The sequence below is a fragment of the Pelophylax lessonae genome, assembly GCF_965119305.1.
Source record: "Pelophylax lessonae genome assembly, chromosome: 10".
Taxonomy (NCBI): domain Eukaryota; kingdom Metazoa; phylum Chordata; class Amphibia; order Anura; family Ranidae; genus Pelophylax; species Pelophylax lessonae.
This window is the reverse complement of record NC_138777.1, coordinates 239,905,743-239,932,846: the sequence shown is the minus strand read 5'-3', so window position 1 is coordinate 239,932,846 and position 27,104 is coordinate 239,905,743. Positions and strand designations below refer to the sequence as shown.

General features: G+C 50.0%; 1 protein-coding gene across 2 annotated transcripts; it reads right to left on the bottom strand.

The window, feature by feature from the left end:
• DEF8 (differentially expressed in FDCP 8 homolog) lies at positions 1-26,524 on the bottom strand. 2 transcript variants are annotated; one of them, XM_082271107.1, is made up of 13 exons: positions 26,394-26,524; positions 22,962-23,081; positions 22,414-22,514; positions 14,651-14,800; positions 14,324-14,465; positions 12,576-12,740; positions 10,871-10,998; positions 6,717-6,830; positions 5,171-5,251; positions 3,842-3,982; positions 3,626-3,735; positions 297-430; positions 1-234 (listed from the first exon to the last, which is right to left on the bottom strand). In XM_082271107.1, exons 2-12 carry the CDS (start codon positions 23,068-23,070, stop codon positions 334-336), a joined length of 1,338 nt encoding a protein of 445 aa, XP_082127233.1. In that variant the 5' UTR covers positions 23,071-23,081; positions 26,394-26,524; the 3' UTR covers positions 1-234; positions 297-333. The 2 variants fall into 2 exon arrangements, with proteins under 2 accessions (XP_082127233.1, XP_082127234.1); XM_082271108.1 differs by lacking the exon at positions 22,962-23,081 and having other exon boundaries at positions 26,394-26,509.
• Positions 26,525-27,104: the final 580 nt, after the last annotated feature.

Below are 27,104 nucleotides of genomic sequence, written 5' to 3'. Positions count from 1 at the left end.
CTACTGAATTACCACTTGTGTGGTGGCAATAAGGCACCTCTGAAGACGTACAACAGCAGTGACTGTAGAAGAGTGGAGAGGTCCAGAGGGGTCGTGTGATAATGGAGGTGACCAGAGTGCCTCAGTCTGGAATGTATCATCGGCCACCCAAATAAAGGAGATGCTGAGAGATGAGCGGATTTATCTCCATGATGGTAAAATGGTTCCAGCCAATGATGTACATCGTGGTACGACCTCCAGCCAATGATGTACATCGTGGTACGACCTCCAGCCAATGATGTACATCGCGGTACAACCTCCACCCAATGATGTCCCGGGATTGGCGGCCCGAGATCACTGCCGCTGCTCTTCTCCCACCTCCTGCGCCTGTTTGCGAAGGTTCAGCCTCGTGCAGCGCGGACAGCTGGTGGAGTTGTCGTAATAGCAGTCCCTGTAATAAAAGTAAAGATTTGTTTAACCCCCTAAAGACCGGGCCTATTCCTGACATTTGTTGCTTACAAGTTAAAAATCAGTATTTATTGCTAGAAAATTACTTAGAACCCCCAAACATATATATACATAAATAATATACAATATATATACAGCTGCAAGAAAGAAAAAGTATGTGAACCCTTTGGAATGATCTGGATTTCTGATCATCATCTAAGTCACAACAATAGACAATCACAGTCTGCTTAAACTAATAAACACACAAAGAATGAAATGCCGCCATGTTTTTATTGAACACACCATGTAAATATTCACAGTGCAGGTGGAAAAAGTATGTGAACCCTTGGATTTAATAACTGGTTGAACCTCCTTTGGCAGCAATAACTTCAACCAAACGTTTCCTGTAGTTGCAGATCAGACGGCACAATGGTCAGGAGGAATTCTTCACCATTCATTCCTCTTTACAGAACTGTTTCAGTTCAGCAATATTCTTGGGATGTCTGGTGTGAATCGCTTTCTTGAGGTCATGCCACAGCATCTCAATCGGGTTGAGGTCAGGACTCTGACTGGGCCACTTCAGAAGGTGTATTTTCTTCTGTTGTTGATTTACTTCTATGCTTTGGGTCATTGTCCTGTTGCAGCACCCATCTTCTGTTGAGCTTCAGCTGGTAGACAGATGGCATTAAGTTCTGCAAAATGTCTTGATAAACTTGGGAATTCATTTTTCCTTCGATGACAGCAATCCGTCCAGGCCCTGACGCAGCAAAGCAGCCCCAAACCATGATGCCCCCACCACCATACTTCACAGTTGGGATGAGGTTTTGATGTTGGCGTGCTGTGCCTCTTTTTTGCCACACATAGTGTTGTGTGTTTCTTCCAAACAACTCAACTTTGGTTTCATCTGTCCACAGAATATTTTGCCAGTACTGCTGTGGAACATTCAGGTGCTCTTTGTGCAAACTGTAAACATGCAGCAATGTTTTGTTTGGACAGCAGTGGCTTCCTCTGTGGGATCCTCCCATCAAATCCATTCTAGTTTAGTGTTTTACGTATTGTAGATTCGCTAACAGGGATGTTAGCATTTGCCAGTGACTTTTGTAAGTCTTTAGCTGACACTCTAGGATTCTTCTTCCCCTCATTGAGCCGTCTGCGCTGTGCTCTTGCAGTCATCTTTACAAGATGGCCACTCCTAGGGGGAGGAGCCGCAGTGCTGAACTTTCTCCATTTATAGACAATTTGTCTTCCCGTGGACTGATGAACAGCAAGGCTTTTGGAGATCCTTTTATAACCCTTTCCAGCTTTATGAAAGTCAACAATTCTTAAATCGTAGGTCTTCTGAGAGCTCTTCTGTGCGAGGCATCATTCACATCAGGCAATGCTTCTTGTGAAAAGCAAACCCAGAACTGCTGTGTGTTTTTTATAGGGCAGGGCAGCTGTAACCAACACCTCCAATCTCATCTCATTGATTGGACTCCAGTTGGCTGACTTTTCACCCAATTAGCTCTTGGAGATGTCATTAGTCTGGGGGTTCACATACTTTTTCCACCTGCACTGTGAATGTTTACATGGTGTGTTCAATAAAAACATGGCAACATTTCATTCTTTGTGTGTTGTTAGTTTAAGCAGACTGTGATTGTCTATTGTTGTGACTTAGATGATGATCAGATCACATTTTATGACCAATTTGTGCAGAAATCCATATCATTCCAAAGGGTTCACATACTTTTTCTTGCAGCTGTATGTTGTGGATGGAGTGGCCCATGGTGGCGGCGGGGTGCATTTTATTGATGGCATTTTGAATGCACAGAGATACCCTGAGGAGATCCTGAGGCCCATTGTTGTGCCATTCATCCACGACCATCACCTCATGTTGCAAGGATCTGTACACAATTCCTGGAAGCTGAAAACATCCCGGTTCTTGCATGGCCAGCATACTCACCGGACATGTCACCCATTGAGCATGTTTGGGATGCTCTGGATCGGCGTATAGCACAGCCATTGCAGAGGAGTGGACCAACATTCCACAGGAACCAATCACCAACCTGATCAACTCTATGCCAAGGAGATGTGTTGCACTGCGTGAGGCAAATGGTGGTCACACCAGATACTGACTGGTTTCCGGACCCCCCCAATACAGTAATACTGCACATTTTAGGCCCCTTTCACACGAACGATCCGATAAGATCCGCCTGTCAGTTTAGGCAGATCTGATCGAATCCTCCATCCATCCCCATGGGGCAGCGGAGACATGTCCGCTGACACCTGCTGCCATCTGCATCCAATCCTGTCCATGAAATCCAGACGGATGGAAACCCTATTTTCCATCTGTCCAGGGGATCGGATCGGATGGGATCGGATGAGAGCAGACAGGCGGTCCGTTCTCATCCAATTACCCCAGAGAGAGCAGTGGGGCTCTGACAGCTCCGTCTCTGCACACAGAGCGGAGAGGGAGCTGTCGCCTGCCTGCTTAGCGGGGATCTGTGTATCGATCCCCCGCTAAACAGCATGGAGTCCGCCTACTGAGGCGGACCATGTGAAAGGACCCTTAGAGTGGCCTTTTATTGTGGGCAGCCTAAGGCACACCTGTGCAATAATCACGCTGTCCAATCAGCATCTTGATACGCCACACCTGTGAGGTGGATGGATTATATTGGCAAAGGAGAAGCGATCACTAACACAGATTTACACAGATTTGTGAACAATATTGGAGAGAAATCGGCCTTTTGTGTACATAGAAAACGTCTGAGATCTTTGAGTTCAGCTCATGAAAAATGGCGGCAAAAACAAAAGTGTTGTGTTTATAATTTTGTTCAGTGTATAAGAGTGTGCCCATCGTATCAGTATAATGAACTGTCCGTTCTGGAGACCTTGGCATGGACTTTGTTACAGCCCAGTAAGGCATACCTGCTTGTGCCACTCTCCATAGGTTTGTTTTACATTGTAGGTTGGGGAGATGCTGCAGAAGACAATAGGAGACTGTGAAGATGTTACATGAGGCTGGTAGAGATCAATGCTATTCACCTCATCAATGTTCCCTCTACAGACTGCTGAGGGCCGCACATCATAATTTAAAGGCCTGCATGTGGCCCTCTCAGAATGCAGATTTGGCCCCAGTGGTTTAAAGGGTGAGAAGATTCAGGTCTGGAGCCCAGCCTGAGGAACCCCTAGGCCAATAATGGTCACCGTTGGGTCTCACCTGTGGAACACAGCAGCACAGTCCGTGCACACAGATGTGTGACTATCGAATGGGAAGAGAATGTCGCCCTCCTTACACAGCTCACATACGAAGCCCTTCGCCTGACAGCGCTGCGGAGAAGACAAACAGAATATTCAGATTCCCAGATCTCTCAATGGAAGCCTCTCCCCCCCACCCCCACACTCTCATTAAAGCCATTTTCCAGGTTGCACTCACCTCGCAGTCAAGCTTGATGTGCTTTGCAAACATGGTGTGAATGTCGGTCAGAGAGCAGCCGAGCCGCCCGCTGCTAACATCCAGGAGATCCTGCAAAGAGTACATGTCATCGTTCTCCACAAAGTGCTGACGCTCTTGTAGCTGCAGAGAGAACAAAGTGTAAGCACAGCAGGACACGGGCCGGCGCAAGGCGGGAGCACAGCAGGACACGGGCAGGCGGGAGCACAGCAGGACACGGGCCGGCGCAAGGCGGGAGCACAGCAGGACACGGGCCGGCGCAATGCGGGAGCACAGCAGGACACGGGCCGGCGCAAGGCGGGAGCACAGCAGGACACGGGCCGGCGCAAGGCGGGAGCACAGCAGGACACGGGCCGGCGCAAGGCGGGAGCACAGCAGGACACGGGCCGGCGCAAGGCGGGAGCACAGCAGGACACGGGCCGGCGCAAGGCGGGAGCACAGCAGGACACGGGCCGGCGCAAGGTGGGAGCACAGCAGGACACGGACCGGCGCAAGGTGGGAGCACAGCAGGACACGGGCCGGCGCAAGGTGGGAGCACAGCAGGACACGGGCCGGCGCAAGGTGGGAGCACAGCAGGACACGGGCCGGCGCAAGGCGGGAGCACAGCAGGACAACGGCCGGCGCAAGGCAGAAGCACAGCAGGACACGGCCATGATCCAAAACACAATTACTCCAATCACAGCAATGAATGGCCCAATAAGGAGAATAGTTTATTTGAAAATGTATATTTTTCTGCACAAAGGTCTGCAGCCAATCACACAATTTATGAAACCAGACAAACCTTGATTAATAATTTGGACACAACTACATGTATCGTGTTTTATACAAATAGAAAACATTCCACCAATCAATTCTCTCTTCTCTACAAAGATATAAAATGATGAAATTTTCTGGGGTATTTCCAGGAACAAAGCAACAATTTATATCAGTTTTACCCCATCGAGGCTGACTGAGCTGCTGAGGAAAGGAATCATTTAACAAACAGCCTTTAGTAGTTCCTATTCATGTAATGCAGACAGCAGCGGTTATAGGAGTGTCTGCATTAGTGCTGAGCTAAGAGAGCCGATAATTTTTTGTTCAACAGGGAGAGAATACAAGGAAATATTTTTACAAAGCAAAAACAGCTTGAGAGGAAAGGCTGCACCGCTGTACAATAAAACTTATTTTTTTTAAATAGTGGTATACCTTCAGATAAAAGTTCACACACACCCCAGGACAATGAACAAACTCCATGCGGATAGCATCCCCTGTAGGACTTGAACCCAGGACCCCAGCACTGCTATCCACTTACAGCATGAACCCTTTCCTGACCTGTAGCAGCAGCCGGGCCTCCATGGCCTCCTTGCAAGTGATAAAGTACGGCTTCATCAGCAGGATGTCCTGACGCAGCTTCTGTTGGATGAAGACAAAAAATATGAACCAATTTCTATACATTAAAAAGGTAAAAACCTTCTGTGTGCAGCTCCCCCTCCCCCCTTATACTTACCTGAGCCCAATTTCCATCCAGAGATATGCACCCAGGGGCGTAGATAAGAGGGGGTCAGGGGGGTCAAAACCCCCCCCCCCAAGTCCCAAAAGCATTTGTCAATGGCACAGCAGCAGCTAGGATAGTGTAGCTGTGGGAGTAAAAGCCGCACAGCCTGTCTCCTGTCACAGTCGCACCTGGTCTCCTGTTGGTTCAGGGGTCATTAATAGCAAATATTAACTTGCTATTGTCACAGAAGCCTTTCTTAAAGCCAAAAGTGGGCTTAAAAAAGGGAAAAAAAAAAAAAAACCCCATTGAAATCCATGCGTCCAGGCACCCAGTATGTAGGTTAGGGGCCAGGCACATGCATTAGAGGGGGCCAGCGCCCCTGCGACCCATATGGACAGGCCGCCACTGATTGGAGGCTTACTTCATGTTTACTATTTGCTTTACTGGGGGCGCTGTACAAACTGAATGTAGCATGAGCCACATACAGTATACAGCGCTAAGATCTGGCAGTGGGATCGGAACTTCCTGACCCACTCCTGAAACAAAATCTAAGACAGCAAGAGCGCTGCTCATCCATTCACAGGAGGCCTTGTAATGTAATCATAATTTAAAATTGTACCAGATTGGGGTATATTGGGAGAAGCTTTCCCAGCCCCCCCATGGAGTTAAAGAGGAAATATGGAAAAAGCTCTCTTGGCCTCCTGTGGATCACAGAAAAGCACTTCTGCATTCAGCCAAGACTTCTTTAGCTTCCGCAATACCCAATCAGATCCCAGTCCTCATAAAGGGATGCAAACATACTAATCCTGGCGTTCCCCTCACCTCCCCAATCTGTGCCTCTCTCTCACCTCCCCAATCTGTGCCTCTCACCTCCCCAATCTGTGCCTCTCACCTCCCCAATCTGTGCCTCTCTCTCACCTCCCCAATCTGTGCCTCTCTCTCACCTCCCCAATCTGTGCCCCTCACCTCCCCAACCTGTGCCCCTCACCTCCCCAACCTGTGCCCCTCACCTCCCCAACCTGTGCCCCTCACCTCCCCAATCTGTGCCTCTCACCTCCCCAATCTGTGCCTCTCTCTCACCTCCCCAATCTGTGCCTCTCTCTCACCTCCCCAATCTGTGCCTCTCTCTCACCTCCCCAATTTGTGCCTCCCTCTCACCTCCCCAATTTGTGCCTCCCTCTCACCTTCGCCAATTTGTGCCTCCCTCTCACCTTCGCCAATCTGTGCCTCCCTCTCAACTCGCCAATCTGTGCCTCTCACCTCGCCAATCTGTGCCTCTCACCTCGCCAATCTGTGCCTCTCACCTCGCCAATCTGTGCCTCTCACCTCCAAGGTTTGCCCAACACATTCTGTCTGTATCTTAGGACACTTGGTGCGACTTACCCGGATCTCCACCAGTTCCTCCACATAGTTAAAAAGTAAAGGGTTAATCTCCCGCAGCTTCAGCACCGGCCGGTTTACCATCAGAGCGAGGTAGCGCATGCTGCACCGCGACACCTATAGTGGGGGGGGGGGGGGAGAAGACACTTTGTAGAGGAAAATACAGAGGTTCCAGAAATAAACATTTCATGTAGACCTGCGCCTTTCTGCCCGAATCTGTAATAGAACATTTACCGCTATTATGACTTGTACCCGGTCTCTCTATTTACCACCCATAATCATGGGCGTCCGCAGAACTTTTTTCAGGGGGAAGGGGGGGGGGGGTCATCATTCTAAGGTCTGCCATGCTCCGCCCCTTTTCAACAATGCCATGAAGGGGAGGGGCTTAGTCATTATACTTATTTTGAGTATTTATTTTTAAAGCATTTGTTAACCTAAAAAAAAAAAAAAAAAAAAACGGATCCTGTTCCCTTAGAGCAGGTTATACAGCACAGTGCTTTGCTGTGTAATTTGTCCCCTTCTATCACCTAAAATACCTGGCTGATCCTGCCTGGCTATGTCCTCCCCTCTGTAAACTGACCACAGTATATCATGGCTGCTGAGCCCTGACACCGTGGTCAGTCTACGTGCCTCCGTCATCCACAGCCCTCCTCTGTCCTCTCTTCCTCTCTCCCTCCCTCCCTGCCTGTCTGCTCCTGTGTCAGTGCCCGCCCCCCCCCTCCTCCTCTGTAAACTGACCACGGTATACCATGGCTGCTGAGCCCTGACAATGTGGTCAGTTTACGTGCCTCAGTCATCTGCAGCCCTCCTGTCCTCCTCTGTCCTCTCTCCCCCCTCCCTCCCTGCCTGTCTGTCTGCTCCTGTGTCAGTGCCTCTCCTCTGTAAACTGACCACGGCATACCATGGCTGCTGAGCCCTGACAATGTGGTCAGTTTACGTGCCTCAGTCATCTGCAGCCCTCCTGTCCTCCTCTGTCCTCTCTCCCCCCTCCCTCCCTGCCTGTCTGCTCCTGTGTCAGTGACCGTCCTCCTCCTCCTGCTGCTGTAGTTTAATTTAAAGTTTCCTATCCGGTCTACAGTCTGTTTAATAATCCTGTGTGCCCCTCTGTCTGTGTTTTATAAAAATAAGCCATTCTTTACAAATTTCACAGTGCCACTCGCCGCTCATGTGACCTGCAACCGCTCTCCATCTCTACCCCTCCTCCCCTCCCGGCTGACATCAGTGAGGAATCCTCAGCCCCGCCCACTGCAGGCAGCTGTCAGACGGGGAGAGGAGAGAGCTGACGGGTCACGTGAGCGGTGCTCGGCGCTCTGAAAACTGGTAAAGAACAGCTTATTTTTTTAAAACACAGACACAGGGGCACACAGGATTATTAAACAGACCAGACAGGACGGTATACACGGGGGGGGGGGCATTAGCCCCCCCCTTGCCCTACCTGTGTACGCCCATGACTATAATCCCACTGTTCTCCATCTGTAACAAAGCCATTTCAAGCCTATAAGAACCCTCCAACTTGTTTGGCTACCAGAGGAATTCCTGCACAGGATCCGGATTCCTCCATTGTTTCCTACAGACCAATCAGATGATCCCCTTAGGCCCCATTCACATTGGCATTAAAAAGGAAGAGAGCGTGAGGCACGTTTTTTTTTTTTTTAAAGTGCCTAAACCTGTCACAACAAGGACGGCGCACATTGCTGCTCATATTACCAAATCACCAAGCGTTGCGTTATTTCACTTCAAAATTGAAGCTTCATGTGGAGTTTGAAGCATTTTGAAAGCCTTCCATTCAAGTCTACGGTAAGGCGCTGGCATGCGGTGCAGCGTGGTTGCGGTGCAGTTGCAGTGAGTTAACATTACAGTGTATTACATTAAAAAAAAAATATAGGCATTTGTAGTGCAGTTTTAAACGCTCATTAGAGCTGCATGATTAAATGTTAAAAAAATTGTGAGAACGATTCAACACCCTCATGAGCTTAAAGCGGAGCTCCACCCAAAAATGGAACTTCCGCTTTAAGGCCTCCTAAGCCCCCTGACATGCCACATTTGGCATATCATTTTTTTGGGGGGGAGGGGGGGGGGGGGAAGAAGGTACCTTGAAAGCTTCCCCCCCCCCCCCGGAAATCTTCTGGGACACGTCACAGGTCCCAGAAGATTGCTCGTCCACTCAGTGACAATGTCCAAATTGTGCCCAATTAGCCATTTTCCCTCCCCGGTGTCATGTGACTCGTTAGTGTTAGAAGGTCTCAGGTGTGAATGGGGAGCAGGTGTGTTACATTTGGTGTTATCGCTCTCACTCTCTTACTGGTCATTGGAAGTTCAACATGGCACCTCATGGCAAAGAACTCTCTGAGGATCTGAAAAAAAGAATTGTTGTTCTACATAAAGATGGCCTAGGCTATAAGAAGATTGCCAAGACCCTGAAACTGAGCTGCAGCACGGTGGCCAAGACCATACAGCGGTTTAACAGGACAGGTTCCACTCAGAAGAGGCCTCACCATGGTCCACCAAAGAAGTTGAGTGCCGTGCTCAGCGTCATATCCAGAGGTTGTCTTTGTGAAATAGACGTATGACTGCTGCCAGCATTGCTGCAGAGGTTGAAGGGGTGGGGGAGGGGTCAGCCTGTCAGTGCTCAGACCATACGCCGCACACTGCATCTAATTGGTCTGCATGGCTGTCATCCCAGAAGGAAGCCTCTTCTAAAGATGATGCACAAGAAAGCCCACAAACAGTTTGCTGAAGACAAGCAGACTAAGGACATGGATTACTGGAACCATCTCCTGTGCTCTGATGAGACCAAGATAAACTTATTTGGTGTCAGATGGTGTCAGGCGTGTGTGGAGGCAACCAGGTGAGGAGTACAAAGACAAGTGTGTCTTCCTACAGTCAGGCATGGTGGTGGGAGTGTCATGGTCTGGGGCTGCATGAGTGCTGCCGGCACTGGGGAGCTACAGATCATTGAGGGAACCATGAATGCCAACATGTACTGTGACATACTGAAGCAGAGCATGATCCCCTCCCTTCAGAGACTGGGCCGCAGGGCAATATTCCAACATAACGACCCCAAACACCTCCAAGATGACCACTGCCTTGCTAAAGAAGCTGAGGGTAAAGGTGATGGACTGGCCAAGCATGTCTCCAGACCTAAACCCTATTGAGCATCTGTGGGGATCCTCAAACAGAAGGTGGAGGAGGGGAAGGTCTCTAACATCCACCAGCTCTGTGATGTCATCATGGAGGAGGGGAAGAGGACTCCAGTGACAACCTGTGAAGTTCTGGTGAACTCCATGCCCAAGAGGGTTAAGGCAGTGCTGGAAAATAATGGCGGCCACACAAAATATTGACACTTTGGGCCCAATTTGGAGATGGTCACTTAGGGGTGTACTGACTTTTGTTGCCAGTGGTTTAGACATTAATGGCTGTGTGTTGAGTTATTTTGAGGGGACAGTAAATTTACACTGTTATACAAGCTGTACACTCACTACTTTACATTGTAGCAAAGTCTCATTTCTTCAGTGTTGTCTCATGAAAATAAAATATTTACAGAAATGGGAGGGGTGTACTTACTTTTGTCGAATACTGTATTTGCCCCTAACCTGAAAGTTTGGAGCCCTTACTGAGCGTTTTAAAGGTAAGATAAGGCAGCTTTCTGCAAATTTCTATCAACTTTCATAAACAAATGACAGATGAGTTATAAAGTATAAGTGACGAACAATGAGGATTGCTTATATGGGTAGTTTTAGTTCTAACGTTCTTGTACACCGATTTTTTTATTTTTTTTATTTTATTTTATTTTATTTTTATTTAATCTTTTCTTAGTAAATACCTGGTGATCCTGCCAGTACTCTGGGGCCCTTTTTCTGACCACACGAAATACAGAAGCAGATCTGCACTGGGGTAGTCAGTCTGCACCCCTGGGATCACTGCTAGGAGATGCAACCCGCTGTGCACACACATTGTCCCCAGCAGTCAGTTTTGTAGCCACGCCCCTAGCTATCCCGTGCCCCTCCTCCCTGTCAGCAATTGGGGGTTTGATCTTCTGCTACTGACCTTGCAGCTACTGTGTTCACAAACACTTTCATTTTCTCAGTGACATGGAAGAAAGAAACTGACAGTTACTATGGGCATTAGGTCCAAGGTTGCTTGTGCTCCACGCTTACCTTCCTCGGCTCAAAGTCCCAGTTGTGGATAACGCGGGCCGGAACGACAGCAAGGTCATTCCAGTGACAGTTGCTGCAGTAGTACTGTCCGGTATAATCGCACTGACGAGCCTCGCTGGACGACGCTCCTGCACATAAAACAGTCAAGACACACATAAACAGAGCACAATGGTACTTTCTATACACACATGGAATGTTCTAGGTTACTGGGATACAATTCAAGGAAAAGCAACCACCACCAATGAGCTTCTCATACTTTATCCTTTGTTCTGGTAAATACACCATTGAAAGTATTTCAGTATAACAGTCTAACAAATAAAAAAAAAAATACCTTTTGATCCTACCATAAACCTGGTGCACTTCTAACATTTTCTTTTCTGCCTCTGCTGCATTCTTATCAGTTATCATATGTTATAGAGAAAAGAAAGCTATATATGGCATTTTTTAGGGTTTAGGCGGACTAGGCAGGGGAGAAATTGTGTGTTTGCAGCCAGTCACCTTTGGGAAGGGGGGGTGGGGAGCGGTGAAGGGTGGGTATTGGGGGTTCTCAATAATCCTGTCCTTGGTCTGGCTCTCCTCCCTCCCCTTTTCCATTACCAAAGAGAGGAAAGGGAGTAGTGGTCCTAGAGAAGGGGAGCAGGGGCCCTCTGGTGGCTGTAGCGTGGCAGTGCAGGCTCGCCCTGCCTGCCGCCAACCTCTGCCACACAGCCCATCTCCCTGTTGGGGGTGCAGCCTCTCACCAGTGCTCAATGAGATCCTCCCTCCCCTTCTCCTTCATTACCAAAGAGAGGGAAGGGGAGCCTTCTGGTGGCCGTAGGGTGGCAGTGCAGGCTTGCTCTGCCTGCCGCCAACCTCTGCCACACAGCCCGTCTCCCTGTTGGGAGTGAAACCTCTCCCCAGTGCTCAATGACATCCTGTCTCTGGTCTGGCTCTCCTCCCTCCCCTTCTCCATTACCAAAGAGAGGAAAGTGTGTAGTGGTGCTAGGAGAAGTGGGGGCGTGGGGGCCCTCTGGTGGCCGTAGGGTGGCAGTGCAGGTTGTGCTTACTCGGTCTGCCTGCCACCAACCCCTGCCACACAGCCCATCTCCCTGCAGGCCATGGACCGGCACCAGTCCGTGGCCCAGGGGTCAGGGACCCCTGCTTTAAAGAGGTTGTAAACCTCCGAATTTTATTTTTTTTTTAAAAACGAACACCTGAAAGAAAAACACATAATGAGCTGTGCATCGCATACTAGCTCATTATGAAATACTTACCCAAGAACGAACCCCTGAACTGCCGACCGCTCACCTCTCTCATGGGTGACATGTTGTGTCGCCCTTTTTCCGGGTTTGCAGCATCCGGCCATCTGATTGGCTGGAGCCGCAATGACGTCACTCGCTTATATTCGGGTCGGCTTATACTTGAGTATATACGGTATATGCTGTGTTTTATTGGTTGCACTGCACGTGTATGTCTGTATTTAAACCTTTATTACGGCAGGTTTCCATGTCTTCGTGTGTGCAGTACATGCTGGACTTTCTCATAGGAAAGCCCAGCACTAGCTTGCTGCTCCTATAGATTCAGGGTAAAGTAGAAACCATGAGTATAGGAGGAGTGTGCCATGTAATGGAGTGTGCCCTCCTCTGAGTCATTCAGCTGTGTGTGTAAACTGAGAGTCAGACTTACAAGAGACCTTTAAGCAAAGCATTCATTTTTCACCACTTACGTAAAGAGATTGGCGCTCGGCATTCTGCGCAGCGATAATCCTGGCTATCCAGTCCGGCTTCAGGACAAATGGTCAACTCGTACTCGGCCTGGTGACTGACCTTTGACCTCACACAGGGTTTAGTGATGAGATTCAGACATTTGCTATGGCAGCGATAGTAGCAACCTAAAGAACAAGACCAGCAGTTGATGTGTTAACAAAATAGAAGATAAAAAAAAACACTCCCCTCTATGGCATTGGAGGACCGGAGCGATGTTCTGGTCTATCTTAACCAAGGCATGCTCCCTGTACACACTGCCCCTCTACACACATCACCCCCATGCCCTTTACATGATGTCCCCTTCCCCTGTACACAATGCCCCCCCCCATCCTGTATGCACTGACCCCCTCTGCACACATCACCCCCCCTCCCTGCCCTGTACACATTACCAACCCCCCTACCTCCCTGTACACATTGCCCCTTGCCCATTACATGATGCCCCCCTCCCCTGTACACAATGCCCCCCCATCCTGTATGCACTGCTCCCCTAGCACACATTACCCTCCTCCCTGTACATACTGCCCCTCTGCACACATCACCCCCCTCCCCGCCCTGTACACATTACCTACCCCCCCTACCTCCCTGTACACATTGCCCCTTGCCCTTTACATGATGCCCCCCTCCCCTGTACACAATGCCCCCCAGTACACATTACCCTCCTCCCTGTACATACTGCTCCTCTGCACACATCACCCTCCCCCCCCTCCCTGTACACAATGCCCCCTCTTGATCACATTTACCCCCCCCCCCCCCCCAATACCCCTGCTCCTCCACATTGCCTTCTTGCACATTGCCCCCAAAAATATGGCTGAGATTTTGCACTAATTATTCCTCAGCCTGGAAAGGGTTAAGCCCTCAATCACACCATTGAATGACGAGTTGCACAATACGGTCGGCAGTGGAACTCTTTAAATCTATTTTGCGGTTCCTGCACTATTTTTGCCGATTTCAGGCGTGACTTGCATAGACTTCTGTGCATGAAGCTTTACAGATGTCAGCCAAGTCGCACCTGAAATCGCACAATTTTAAAGCTGTCAACCAGGGCTAAAGCTGAAGCCGCCCCGCTGGGCTGCATCCCAAAAAGAGGCTGTGATTTGCACTCACATCAGGGATCCAGAGATCCCGGACTGATCTGCTGATCTGTCGGCTCCCCGCAGTACAAAGCAAGGACAGCACAGCAGTGGCAATGATACCGATTCCCACATGAAGCCCTGATTGGAGGATTCCCCGTTTCTTACCTGAGGCAGTCACATCGCCAGTCATCCGACATTTTGTTACACAGAGCGGCTGCAAATTCAATGCAGAATCTTTGTACTGGACCTGCAGCAGCTGCCCGGGACTCCTGGAGCATGCATGGGGGGGGGGGGGGGGGTCGCAGGTGTGACCCCTGATGCTTCACCTATGAGTAAGCTTTTTGCTTACCTCTATTTTTGTAAAACTTTGTGTACCACAAACATTATTCATCCTGTGAAGGTGCGGGATCCGTGTACTGCCACCAGGTGTCGCTGTTCTCTCCAGTTTCCTTCCCTCTGTAGTTTAGAGGAGAGCGGTGATGTACTTTCATCACTCTTCTATGGGCGGGTCCAATCTGAAAGCACCTGGTTGTGACCCGCTTAGATCTCGGACTTAGGCGGTTCCATCTTCCAGCCCACGGCAGTTACACATAAAATACCACAAACCCTCCCGGGGCCCGCTGGGAAGACTCTACCTGTGCAGGTGTACCAGGTCTGGATGAGACCCCAGATGAAGGTGCTGCATTTATCGCACATCTGCTTCACACTCTTACTCTTCTCCTTGTAGAATCGGTGTTCTAGTATGATCCGCATGTTGGGTTCCTCTTCATGGGGGTCCTTATTGGAGGGGGAAAAAACACAGAAGAAAAGGCTCAGCAGGTGATATGAGGAGGTCAGGGGTAGGTTAGGGGAGGTGGGGGGGAGGGGGTGGTGGTTTGGCCTCCTGTCTGCTCCCCTACATAGGACCGCCGTGGCCCCTGATTTTACACCCCCCCCCCCCCCAGGAACATCCTCCCACTCACTTTCAGCTCCTGCAGCTTCAGTCGGAGATGGATGAGTCTGACCACTGCGTCCTTCTGCTGGTCCGAATTCTCGGGCAGCTCCAGGATCACCTGCTTACACTCTTCTATCGCCTGTCTCAGCTGCTGGATATCCGACGCCAGGAAGAGGCCCTGAGAGACAAACGCACAGAAAGTCTACAAATGGAGGCCAAAGTTACACAGATAGTCAGGCTGAAAAAAGACACCAGTCCAACCAATAAAAAACACACACACACACAATCCCATATACACAATCCTATACCCGCAGTTGATCCCGAGGAAGGCGAAAAAAAAAATCCCCAGCAAAGCATGATCCAATTTACTACAGCAGGGGAAAAAATTCCTCCCTGATCCCCCCGAGAGGCAATCGGATATTCCCTGGATCAACTTTACCTATAAATATTAGTACCCAGTTATATTATGTACACCCAGGAAAGAATCCAGGCCTTTTATAAAGCAATCTACTGAGCTGGCCAGAACCACCTCTGGAGGGAGTCTATTCCACATTTTCACAGCTCTTACTGTGAAGAAACCTTTCCGTATTTAGAGACAAAATCTCTTTTCCTCTAGAGGTAAAGAGCGCCCCCTTGTCCTCTGTTATGACCTTAAAAGCAGGGGTCTTCAAACTATGACCCTCCAGTTGTTCTGGAACTACAATTCCCGTCATGTCTGTGACTGTCAGTTTTACAATGCCTCATGGGACGTGTAGTTCCACAACAGCTGGAGGGCCGTAGTTTGAGGATCCCTGCCTTAAAGTGAATAACTCAACACCAAGTTCACTATATGGACCTGTGACCATTTCCTGTGTCAATACCATCCCCTGTGTCTGTACCGGCAATAGGTAACCCCAACCCTGTATTTATACATGGTGATCATATCCCCCCCCCCCCCCTTATGTATTTATACATGGAGATCATATCCCCCCCCTTATGTATTTATACATGGAGATCATATCCCCCCCCCTTATTTATACATGGAGATCATACCCCCCCCTTATTTATACATGGAGATCATATCCCCCCTTATGTATTTATACATGGTGATCATATCCCCCCTCCCTTATGTATTTATACATGGTGATCATATCCCCCCTTATGTATTTATACATGGAGATCATATCCCCCCTTATGTATTTATATATGGTGATCATATCCCCCCTTATGTATTTATACATGGAGATCATATCCCCCCTTATGTATTTATACATGGAGATCATATCCCCCCTTTTGTATTTATACATGGAGATCCTATCCCCCTTATGTATTTATACATGGAGATCATATCCCCCCTTTTGTATTTATACATGGAGATCATATCCCCCCTTATGTATTTATACATGGTGATCATATCCCCCCCTTATGTATTTATACATGGAGATCATATCCCCCCTTTTGTATTTATACATGGAGATCATATCCCCCCTTATGTATTTATACATGGGGATCATATCCCCCCTTATGTATTTATACATGGGGATCATATCCCCCCTTATGTATTTATACATGGTGATCATATCCCCCCCTTATGTATTTATACATGGAGATCATATCCCCCCTTATGTATTTATACATGGAGATCATATCCCCCCTTATGTATTTATACATGGAGATCATATCCCCCCTTATGTATTTATACATGGAGATCATACCTGGCCCTCCAGGTCATTTCATGTGGCCCTCGCACCTCTCCTGCAGTTGGGGTAACCCCTCTGTCCTCACCTCCCCTTGTCTCAACAGTGGGAAGAAGAGAGGAGGCCAAAACTCCTCCTACAGATCCTGTGTCTCTGTGCAGCCACAACACCCCCTCGACGGCTGTCCCCTAGTCTCAGCCTTCAGCAGACTCCAGTCCATATGTGGTCCTCCTCCAGACCCTGCACTGCTTTCCAGCTCCGCCCCCAGCTTCTTCCCAGCAGTAGCACATGGTAAAGGGGGTGCACTGTGATGTAGGGGAGGGTGGGGGACCCTTGACTTCTGATGGTGGGGGGGGGGGGGCTCTGGACATCTAGTCTTAAAGTTACAATCGTCCCTTTGAGGGCGACCATAATAATGCTGATGAGGCCTGTGATTAATTGGAGGTTGACACCACCTTCATGGGGGGGTATTTGTATACAGTGACCCCTACAGAAAATTGTCAACAAAGGAGTTGCAGGACTAGTTGAGGGGCGGTAAAACTGGATGAGCAGTGTTTTTACACCCTCCCCCCTCTCCCCATTCCTTTTAGCTGCAGAGGCCAGGTCTATACAGTACACATCTTAGTACTGCTGAGCATGAAACATTCGAGTGAATGTGGCCGCTCTGCATCCGCCCCACAACTGCGTGCAATGCAATGCGTTTAAAGGGTTACAGTAGGTGGTGCGCCGCCAATACATCAAACGTTCTCCTAAAGAGCGAACACGGAGCGACCTTCAGAAAGCAAAGTGCGAACCAGCCTTCAAAAGTGAAATCTTAGCGGGCAGAAAACCCATCAGTAGAGAAGAATAAACGGTCCGCAGATAGAAAAGCGGCCTGGATGGTTTCCTGCTCTGAACATCGGAATCCAATCACCTCGCTGCTCTCCTTCTAGTTAATCATCAATCTTTAGATCAAAGTTCACTTTCACCTTAAGAATGCCGAGCCGTCATCGGTGCACCCGGGAGTGTCTGCAAGGAGGCCGATCCGGGGAAAACCAGATCTACATTCAGCCGCCATACACCATGGAGACATACATTCACCCGCCATACACCATGGAGACATACATTCAGCCACCATACACCATGGAGACATACATTCACCCGCCATACACCGGGGAGACATACATTCACCCGCTATACACCATGGAGACATACATTCAGCCACCATACACCATGGAGACATACATTCACCCACTATACACCATGGAGACATACATTCACCCGCCATACACCAGGGAGACATACATTCACCCGCCATACACCGGGGAGACCTACATTCACCCGCCATACACCGGGGAGACCTACATTCACCCGCCATACACCGGGAGACCTACATTCACCCGCCATACACCGGGGAGACCTACATTCACCCGCCATACACCATGGAGACATACATTCACCCGCCATACACCATGGAGACATACATTCACCCGCCATACACCATGGAGACATACATTCACCCGCCATACACCGGGGAGACATACACCAGGGAGATATACATTCACCCGCCATACACCGGGGAGACATACAATGAACCGGCGCCTCCATTATTCACACTAAAGGGATTTCCATAGTCTGACTGAGCCCTCATTCACCTCCGTATCTATCAGCATTGTGAAGGAATACAAACATAGCCTAACTTTTGGACCAAGTTTCATGTTAGACTATTTAGGGTGTAAAATGATATGTGGTCACATAGCACACCCCCCAAAATCCACACTGACCCCCCCCCCAACTAATCCACCCACACAGCTGTGTCATCCAGGTCAGAGATTGCTTATGAACAATGACTACAAGTTCCTTCCGCCACTGCAGCTGATGGGACTTGTATCAGACATTCCGCCGATACCTCCTCCCTCACCAGTTAGGTTCATGTCCTTTAGGTCTGTACCTCTGTAAGGGCCTTAACCTGGGGGGAGAGAGAGGGGTGGTCCGCAGCCCTCGCCCTTCTTCGGAGGAGCAGCCCACAACCCTCTCATGGGGGGGGGGGGGGGGGTTGCAAGGAGCATGAATGAATAACTTCACACTGGGGCTCATTCACATTGGCCCTGTTGAGTAGCGTTTCCCCAACGCACAGACGTGCCTTAGGTCCGGTTTCAGTTCACACCAACGCGCTGGGAAAAGTCAGATGGGTTGCAAAACTCTATGTGTGGGGGAAAACTAACACTGCACATCACCCTGAACACACCATCCCCACTGTGAAACATGGTGGTGGCAGCATCATGGTGTGGGGATGCTTTTCTTCAGCAGGGACAGGGAAGCTGGTCAGAGGTGATGGGAAGATGGATGGAGCCAAATACAGGACAATCTTAGAAGAAAAGACTTGAGACTGGGGGGAGGTTCACCTTCCAGCAGGACAACGACCCGAAACATCCAGCCAGAGCTACAATGGAATGGTTTCATGTGTTAGAATGGCCCAGTCACAGTGCAGACCTAAATCACATTGAGAATCTGTGACAAGACTTGGATATTGCTGTTCACAGACGCTCTCCATCCAATCTGACAGAGATGAGATATTCTGCAGAGAAGAATGGGCAGAAATGTCCTCTCTAGATGTGCAAAGCTGGTAGAGACATCCCCAAAAAGACTTGCAGCTGTAATTGGAGGGAAAGGCGGTTCTACAAAGTATTGACTCCGGGGGGTGAATACAAATGCAGCCACACTTTTCACAGATTTATTTGTATCATTTATCATTTTCCTTCCACTTCACAATTATGGTCACTTTGTGTCGTTCTATCACATAAAATCCCAATAAAATACATTTATGTTTTTGGGTGTACCATGAGAAAATGTGTGAAATTTCAAGGGGTGTGAATACTTTTTCAAGGCACTTTATAGATTTATTCCAGATTATTGTTCATCTCCTGATGAAGCCTCTGAGTTGAAACACGTTAAGGTTCAATGCCACTGAATATGTATCATTGAAGACCTTTGTTTGATGGAATCCAGATAGGAGGACGTATGTAGGATGTATGGAATAGAAGCTTTTATATTTGATGGAATTTATTCTGTATCAAATAAAGATTTATTCATTTTGTATGGTTCTGGGTGCCTATTGAAAGTCGCATTCCATGTCTCTGTATTCACTATTACTTCAGGGATGAGATTCCCAGACGGATCATTTGGTTTGGTGAGAACAATACGAGTTTACCTACACATGGGACATGCTCACTCACAGCAGTGAGTGAGCAGAGATCCCCTCTTATCGCTGCTGTGAGTGAGCAGAGATCCCTTCTTATCGCTGCTGTCAGTGAGCAGAGATCCCCTCTTATCGCTGCTGTCAGTGAGCAGAGATCCCCCTCTTATCGCTGCTGTGAGTGAGCAGAGATCCCTTCTTATCGCTGCTGTCAGTGAGCAGAGATCCCCCCCTTATCGCTGCTGTCAGTGAGCAGAGATCCCCTCTTATCGCTGCTGTCAGTGAGCAGAGATCCCCTCTTATCGCTGCTGTCAGTGAGCAGAGATCCCCTCTTATCGCTGCTGTCAGTGAGCAGAGATCCCCTCTTATCGCTGCTGTGAGTGAGCAGAGATCCCTCTTATCGCTGCTGTGAGTGAGCAGAGATCCCCTCTTATCACCGGCACACACTCGCAGCAACAACCCACATTGAACATTTTCTAAAATAATCCTTTATAAAGGGGAGCTCCACTCTGGTATGGATAGATAAAGATTGGTCAGGCCTGAGAGTGGTGGAGCTCTGATAAGATTACAGATAGAAGTGAAGGCACATCGGTGACACCATTGTGTAGGCGCCCTGCAGTGTGGGGGCTGGGAGGAGCTGACATGATCTGAACACTGACATATCCAGTGATCTGCACTGCTGACACTCTTCTATTAATACAACAGCCCTGTATAGGGGATAATCCTCGTATATTGCAGGGCTTCTGTGTAATGCCCAGCTGCCCAATCTGCAGGCAGGGAGTCACATAAAACCCTTCAGCACTTACTGTGGTGATCTTACAGTCTTATGTAACATATCTCTGACCATCTCTTGTATCACATCTGCAGTCTCTGACCATCTTCTGTATCACGTCTGTAGTCCCTGACCATCCCCTGCATCATGTCTGCAGTCTCTGACCATCTCCTGTATCATGTCTGCAGTCTCTGACCATCTCTTGTATCATGTCTGTAGTCTCCGACCATCTCTTGTATCATGTCTGCAGTCTCTGACCATCTTCTGTATCACGTCTGTAGTCTCTGACCATCCCCTGCATCATGTCTGCAGTCTCTGACCATCTCCTGTATCATGTCTGCAGTCTCTGACCATCTCTTGTATCATGTCTGCAGTCTCTGACCATCTCTTGTATCATGTCTGTAGTCTCCGACCATCTCCTATATCATGTCTGCAGTCTCTGACCATGCCCTGTATCATGTCTGTGTAACGCTCCTGCGTTTCTTATATGGTGTGGATTTTCAGCTGCAGAAATAGTTCCACGTCAGTAGTCATGTAAGAGATATGCTGAGATACCATTCCCAACCTCAATGACTCATCATGTGTGGAAGGTCTTATTTCAGCCAGTAAATACACACAATTAGCAAGCTGGTTCCTAGAGTGACTTTATATATGTGGTAACACAATGATGAAGGTTGAGGGATAGGTTGAGTGGAGGTGGTAGGTGATAGACACTTGAAGGTGAGACAGTAGCAGATGGATGCAGGAAGGTTTAGCAATGTTGTATGATAGCAGATGATAGAATAGCAGGTGGACATACAAAAGAGATCAACCCAGTGCAGAAAAGTAGCAGTAGTCTCAAGAGCTAGCAATCTAGTTATGCAGATGTGATAAACAGTCTTTACTATGCAGAGCTAGATAGTGTAAGCTTAGTATAAGTTTATAGAGAATTCCCCTGCGGGGTACTTAGCACTATTAGCGATACAGCCGAAGGGTGGTTCAGGAGAGGCGGATGATCCAGTAGCGGGATAAAGGGATCAGCGCAGCGAGGTTCCGTCAGCGAGGTAAGCTTGCAAGCATGGAAGCTTCAAGCAAGGTTAGTATCCAGGTAAGGGTGTTTGAACGAACACATGTGAGTGAGAACCGACACCTTAAATAGCCATCTAGTCCGGCGCTGGATGATGACAGCTCCAGTCTTAAAGGTGTATGCACACCTTTCCAAAAGTAAATGGTAGGGCACATACACTTGTGGAAAGTGTAATTTAGGGTACCAAAGGTACCGGAACATTACAGTCTGCAGTCTCTGACCATCTCTTGTATCATGTCTGCAGTCTCTGACCATGCCCTGTATCATGTCTGCAGTCTCTGACCATCCCCTGTATCACGTCTGCAGTCTCTGACCAGGCTGTGTGTGTGTCTAATGACACACATCGCAGCTCAGCGCCGCCCCCTCCCTCTCTGCTGACAGTATTTGATTGACAGCAGCAGAAGCTCCCATTGCTGCCTCTGAGGGCAGAGAGAGGGAGAGGAGAGAGCCACTGCAGACAGGCACAGCGCTGGATGGAGACCGAGCTCAGGTAAGTATAAAGGGGAACAAAGAGGCCGCACCACTCCAGGTCGAACCACTCACCCAGTGCCGGCTCAGCCTGTAGCTGTACTCAGAACACAAGAAAGAAATCCAGCAGGCTGCACTCCAGTATAACATCTTTATTGTACAAATCATTTAAAAGCACAGCAAAACAGTGAGCATAGCAGGGAGAGATGTTGACGCGTTTCATGCTATCAGCGATTCCTCAGTGTTATGAAACGCGTCGACATCTCTCCCCTCTATGCTCACTATGTTGCCGTATTTGTGAACAATTTCTACAAAGATGTTATAATCATGAGGTTTGAAATGCCCATAAATGAAAGGACAGCGTTGGTGTGTGGTGATTGGCTGCTCCGGTACTCAATGCTGTCACATGATGGGGCGTAGAGTCCTCAGCCCTGTGTAAGCTCCAAGTCAGAACTCCGAGCTTACACAGGACTTCCTTTCCTCGCTCCCAACAGCTGAATGGAGTCCACAGAAGGAGAATATAAATAGCTGTACTGAGGGGGTCCACCAATCTGAATGGAGGGTTCAGGTGGGACCTCACACTGTATGGATGAATGCGATTCTATAGAAGAACAAAGAGCTGAGCACTGCTTACCACTGGCCGGGAAAAGTGATCCTCGGAGACCCCCAGATCCATCACTCTGTCTGCGCTGCGGAATTCCACTTCAGGACGAGGGGGGGATCTTGGTGGGGAATCTGAAAGAAAAAGATTGGCCAAACAATGGTCAACAATCTAAAAACTGTCCAATTGGTCAATGTGGTGGAGCAAATAGCAATGATGGGTGGAGTAATCCCTAGCATCCAATCAGCTGTCTCCTTATTGTACCCAATATGTAAAAGAACATTTATGATTGGGGAGCTGCACTTTGTTATTATAATTAAAGTTGGGGGGGGGGCAGGAGGTGCCGGTGGCACGGCAGACCAACCAGTCCAATCAGAGCAGTGCAGATGTCACCATACAAGGCCAAACTATTCAGGACCCACAAGAAGGTGGGCAGGTGACCGGTCATGGCAGTGTAGACTATCAGCCGGTCATTGTAACTGGAAGTAATAATGGAATCGTCCTTCCACTACATCCAGGTATACAATACTGGAAGCACGGTAGAAGCCCCTCCCCCACGTTCCCGTCCCGGTAATACCAACCCTTTGAAGGCACTCGCTCTCCGTCCTCGCAGGGCTCCTCTTCTCTCGCTTTATTGAAAGGGTTGAGGTGACCCTGGCGGAACCTGGCCAGCTTGTCATTGTATTCCATATCCAGTCACCCTGCAAGACACAGGACACGGGAGATCACACAATGGCCAACAATCACACCAGTGCACCGGTGGCCACGTCACCGAGAACCAGAGAAAATAGAGGGAAAGGAAACCGGTGACTGAAAGCTACAAGCAACCCAAGGAAACAAAACCAGATATCCTGCCTCTGTGAAGCATATCTAAACCCAAACGTAAATGTAATATATTGCATATGGATGTGGTGGCTACATTGGTTTTCTTTTGATCTCCACCACATTCTCCCTCCCTGGGAGGCTACATTCATCTATGGAGAGGGCAATGGTCGTCTACCCAGGCTGCTCTGCTGATGTGGCCTACAAAATTGTCTTCCTTAGGTTACCTCTGTAGGTGTGTTGGTAGAGGGCCGGGCAATGGCAGAGGGCCGGGCAATGGCAGAGGGCCGGGCAATGGCAGAGGGCCGGGCAATGGCAGAGGGCCGGGCAATGGCAGAGGGCCGGGCAATGGCAGAGGGCCGGGCAATGGCAGAGCGCTGGGCCTGGAAGTAGAAAAGCAAAAATTTGAGGCAGTTCTCCATCTACCAGGATAACTTCGGGGGTCCGCAGAGTAATCTGAAGACTGTAAAAAAAGATGAGAGCGCTAAAAGTCCAGTAAAATTTGACAAAATGTAAGAAGGATGAGGCCATCGTGTTTTGGGGGACAAACACCCCCCCTAATTATGGCTGAGATTCTGGCTGTAAATGTGAATACTTTAGCTTTCAGTAAGAATTTTAGGGGCTCCGGCAGAAGATCCCGGGGCCATTGATGGGGGGCCAGGAGGTAAACCGTTCACCTGATGTCTGCTAAGCAGCGGGTCACTCAGTCAACCTAAAATTCCAAAACACGATCAGCGATGACAGCGGATGAATGCCTCCCATGAGAGGTTCACTTAGAAGAAAGCCGGCAATATGGTAAAATACCAAGAGCGGCATTCCTGACCCCGGCTGGGCATTCCGGTCCCCTGTGGCTTCAATACTTTGCGAGTCACTGAGCTGGAATAAGCATGAAAGTCACAAGTCCTAAACTGCCAACTTCTTCCAGGTCAGTGATTCGGAAAGTATTGAAGCTGATGGATCACCATCACAGACAATTCTTATATTGGGAGGCATGTCAACATTTGTTACCTGACCTCCAAATTCTGAAAATAGGCCGTCCTGGTGATCCACCAGCATCAGCACTCTACCATGGCCACTCAATGCCATCGGGGCTCATCCATTACCATCCACCAATATCAGCGCTCTACCACGGCCACCCAACGCCATCACCCCTCTCCCAAGGCCACCCACCGCTGTCACCCCTCTCCCAAGGCCACCCACCCCCGTCACCCCTCTCCCAAGGCCATCCATCGCAGTCAACCCTCTCCCAAGGCCATCCATCGCCGTCAACCCTCTCCCAAGGCCACCCACCGCCATCACCCCGCTCCCAAGGCCACCCACCGCCATCACCCCGCTCCCAAGGCTACCCACCGCCATCACACCTCTCCCAAGGCCACCCACCGCCATCACACCTCTCCCAAGGAGACCCACTGCCATCACACCTCTCCCAAGGAGACCCACTGCCATCACCCCTCTCCCAAGGCCACCCACCGCCATCACCCCGCTCCCAAGGCCACCCACCCCCGTCACCCCTCTCCCAAGGCCATCCATCGCCGTCACCCCTCTCCCAAGGCCACCCACCACCATCACCCCTCTCCCAAGGCCACCCACCGCCATCACCCCTCTCCCAAGGAGACCCACTGCCATCACCCCTCTCCCACGGCCATCACCCTGCTCCCAAGGCCACCCACCGCCATCACACCTCTCCCAAGGAGACCCACTGCCATCACCCCTCTCCCACGGCCATCACCCTGCTCCCAAGGCCACCCACCGCCATCACACCTCTCCCAAGGAGACCCACTGCCATCACCCCTCTCCCACGGCCATCACCCTGCTCCCAAGGCCACCCACCGCCATCACACCTCTCCCAAGGAGACCCACTGCCATCACCCCTCTCCCACGGCCATCACCCTGCTCCCAAGGCCACCCACCGCCATCACCCCTCTCCCAAGGAGACCCACCCCCGTCACCCCTCTCCCAAGGCCACCCACCGCCATCACCCCTCTCCCAAGGCCACCCACCGCCATCACCCCTCTCCCACGGCCATCACCCCGCTCCCAAGGCCACCCACCGCCATCACCCCTCTCCCAAGGAGACCCACCGCCATCACCCCTCTCCCAAGGCCACCCACCGCCATCACCCCTCTCCCAAGGCCACCCACCGCCATCACCCCTCTCCCACGGCCATCACCCCGCTCCCAAGGCCACCCACCGCCATCACCCCTCTCCCAAGGAGACCCACCGCCATCACCCCTCTCCCAAGGCCACCCACCGCCATCACCCCTCTCCCAAGGCCACCCACCGCCATCACCCCTCTCCCACGGCCATCACCCCGCTCCCAAGGCCACCCACCGCCATCACCCCTCTCCCAAGGCCACCCACCGCCATCACCCCTCTCCCACGGCCATCACCCCGCTCCCAAGGCCACCCACCGCCATCACCCCTCTCCCAAGGAGACCCACCGCCATCACCCCTCTCCCACGGCCATCACCCTGCTCCCAAGGCCACCCACCGCCATCACACCTCTCCCAAGGAGACCCACCGCCATCACCCCTCTCCCACGGCCATCACCCTGCTCCCAAGGCCACCCACCGCCATCACCCCTCTCCCAAGGAGACCCACCGCCATCACCCCTCTCCCACGGCCACCCAGCGCTCCCCCATAACTCTCCCATGGCTACCCACTTTTATCCCCGCTCTCCCACGGCTACATCCCCGCCATTACCGCTCTACCACTGCCACCATCACTCTCCCATTACAACTGTCCATATACAATGGAATGGATTCTCTAACTGACCACAAATTACCAGCAATCCCCCCGTGTGTCCAACCATAGTGTGCATGCAGGAGTCACGGAGTCACCCCCCCCCCCCCCCCATGTCTTCACCTATACAGTGCATGTACACATGCACTCCCATCATCCCCCATGCACACATATACTCTCATCCTCCCATCATTCCCTATGCAGACATGTACTCCCATCATCCCCCATGCACACATGTACTCCCATCATCCCCCATGCACACATGTACTCCCATGCACACGTGTACTCCCATCATCCCCCCATGTACTCCCATCATCCCCCATGTACTCCTATCATCCCCCCTTGCAGACAGCAGAGCACATATAATAATAATAATAATAATGGGATCCATGATGAGGTTGCAGTTCTGGGCTCTGTCTGGCATGCTGCGGATCCCCGCCCCCCTCTGACCTCGGCATGTCCGGCCTGTCTTCTCCCCCCCGGGGCCTCCACCGGCCAGGAGCGCCCTTCCACCTCCGGCTCCGATCCCCCCGGTGTCTCCGGGCACGGCTCCGCCTATGACAGCTCCCCCACACCGCCATCTTGTGGCAGACTGAGGGTACTGCAGGCCGCCCGGCAACTACAGCGTGATGTGACACTTTCTTCTGTCACGTGATCCGCTCTGGCCTCTGATTGGCTCCAGACTGACACTTCTATGGATTGCATTCTTATTTGTTTTCTTTTTTTCTGCAAGGAAAGTCATGAAGGGGCGTGTCCTTGTTATATATCCCTGATATCTTGTATAATGCTGATCTCTAATATAAAGTGCCTGCAAAAGTATTCACACCCCCTGATATTTCCACATTTTCTCATGTTATACCCAGAAATGTAAATGTATTTTATTGGGATTTTATGTGATAGACGACACAAAGTGGCCATAATTGTGAAGTGGAAGGAAAATGATAAATGATACAAATAAATCTGTGAAAAGTGTGGCTGCATTTGTATTCACCCCCCGGAGTCAATACTTTGTAGCTCCGCCTTTCCCTGCAATTACAGCTGGGAGTCTTTTTGGGGATGTCTCTACCAGCTTTGCACATCTAGAGAGGACATTTCTGCCCATTCTTCTCTGCAGAATATCTCATCTCTGTCAGATTGGATGGAGAGCGTCTGTGATCAGCA

Coding starts and splice junctions, on each gene's coding strand:
- DEF8 (XM_082271107.1), bottom strand. CDS start 23,070: ATGGAATACAATGACAAGCTGGCCAGGTTCCGCCAGGGTCACCTCAAC. Junction 14,466..14,650: donor TGAAGCTGCAGGAGCTGAAA/GTGAGTGGGAGG, acceptor CCCTCCAATAAG/GACCCCCATGAAGAGGAACC. Junction 3,983..5,170: donor AGGCCCGGCTGCTGCTACAG/GTCAGGAAAGGG, acceptor TTCTCTCTGCAG/CTACAAGAGCGTCAGCACTT.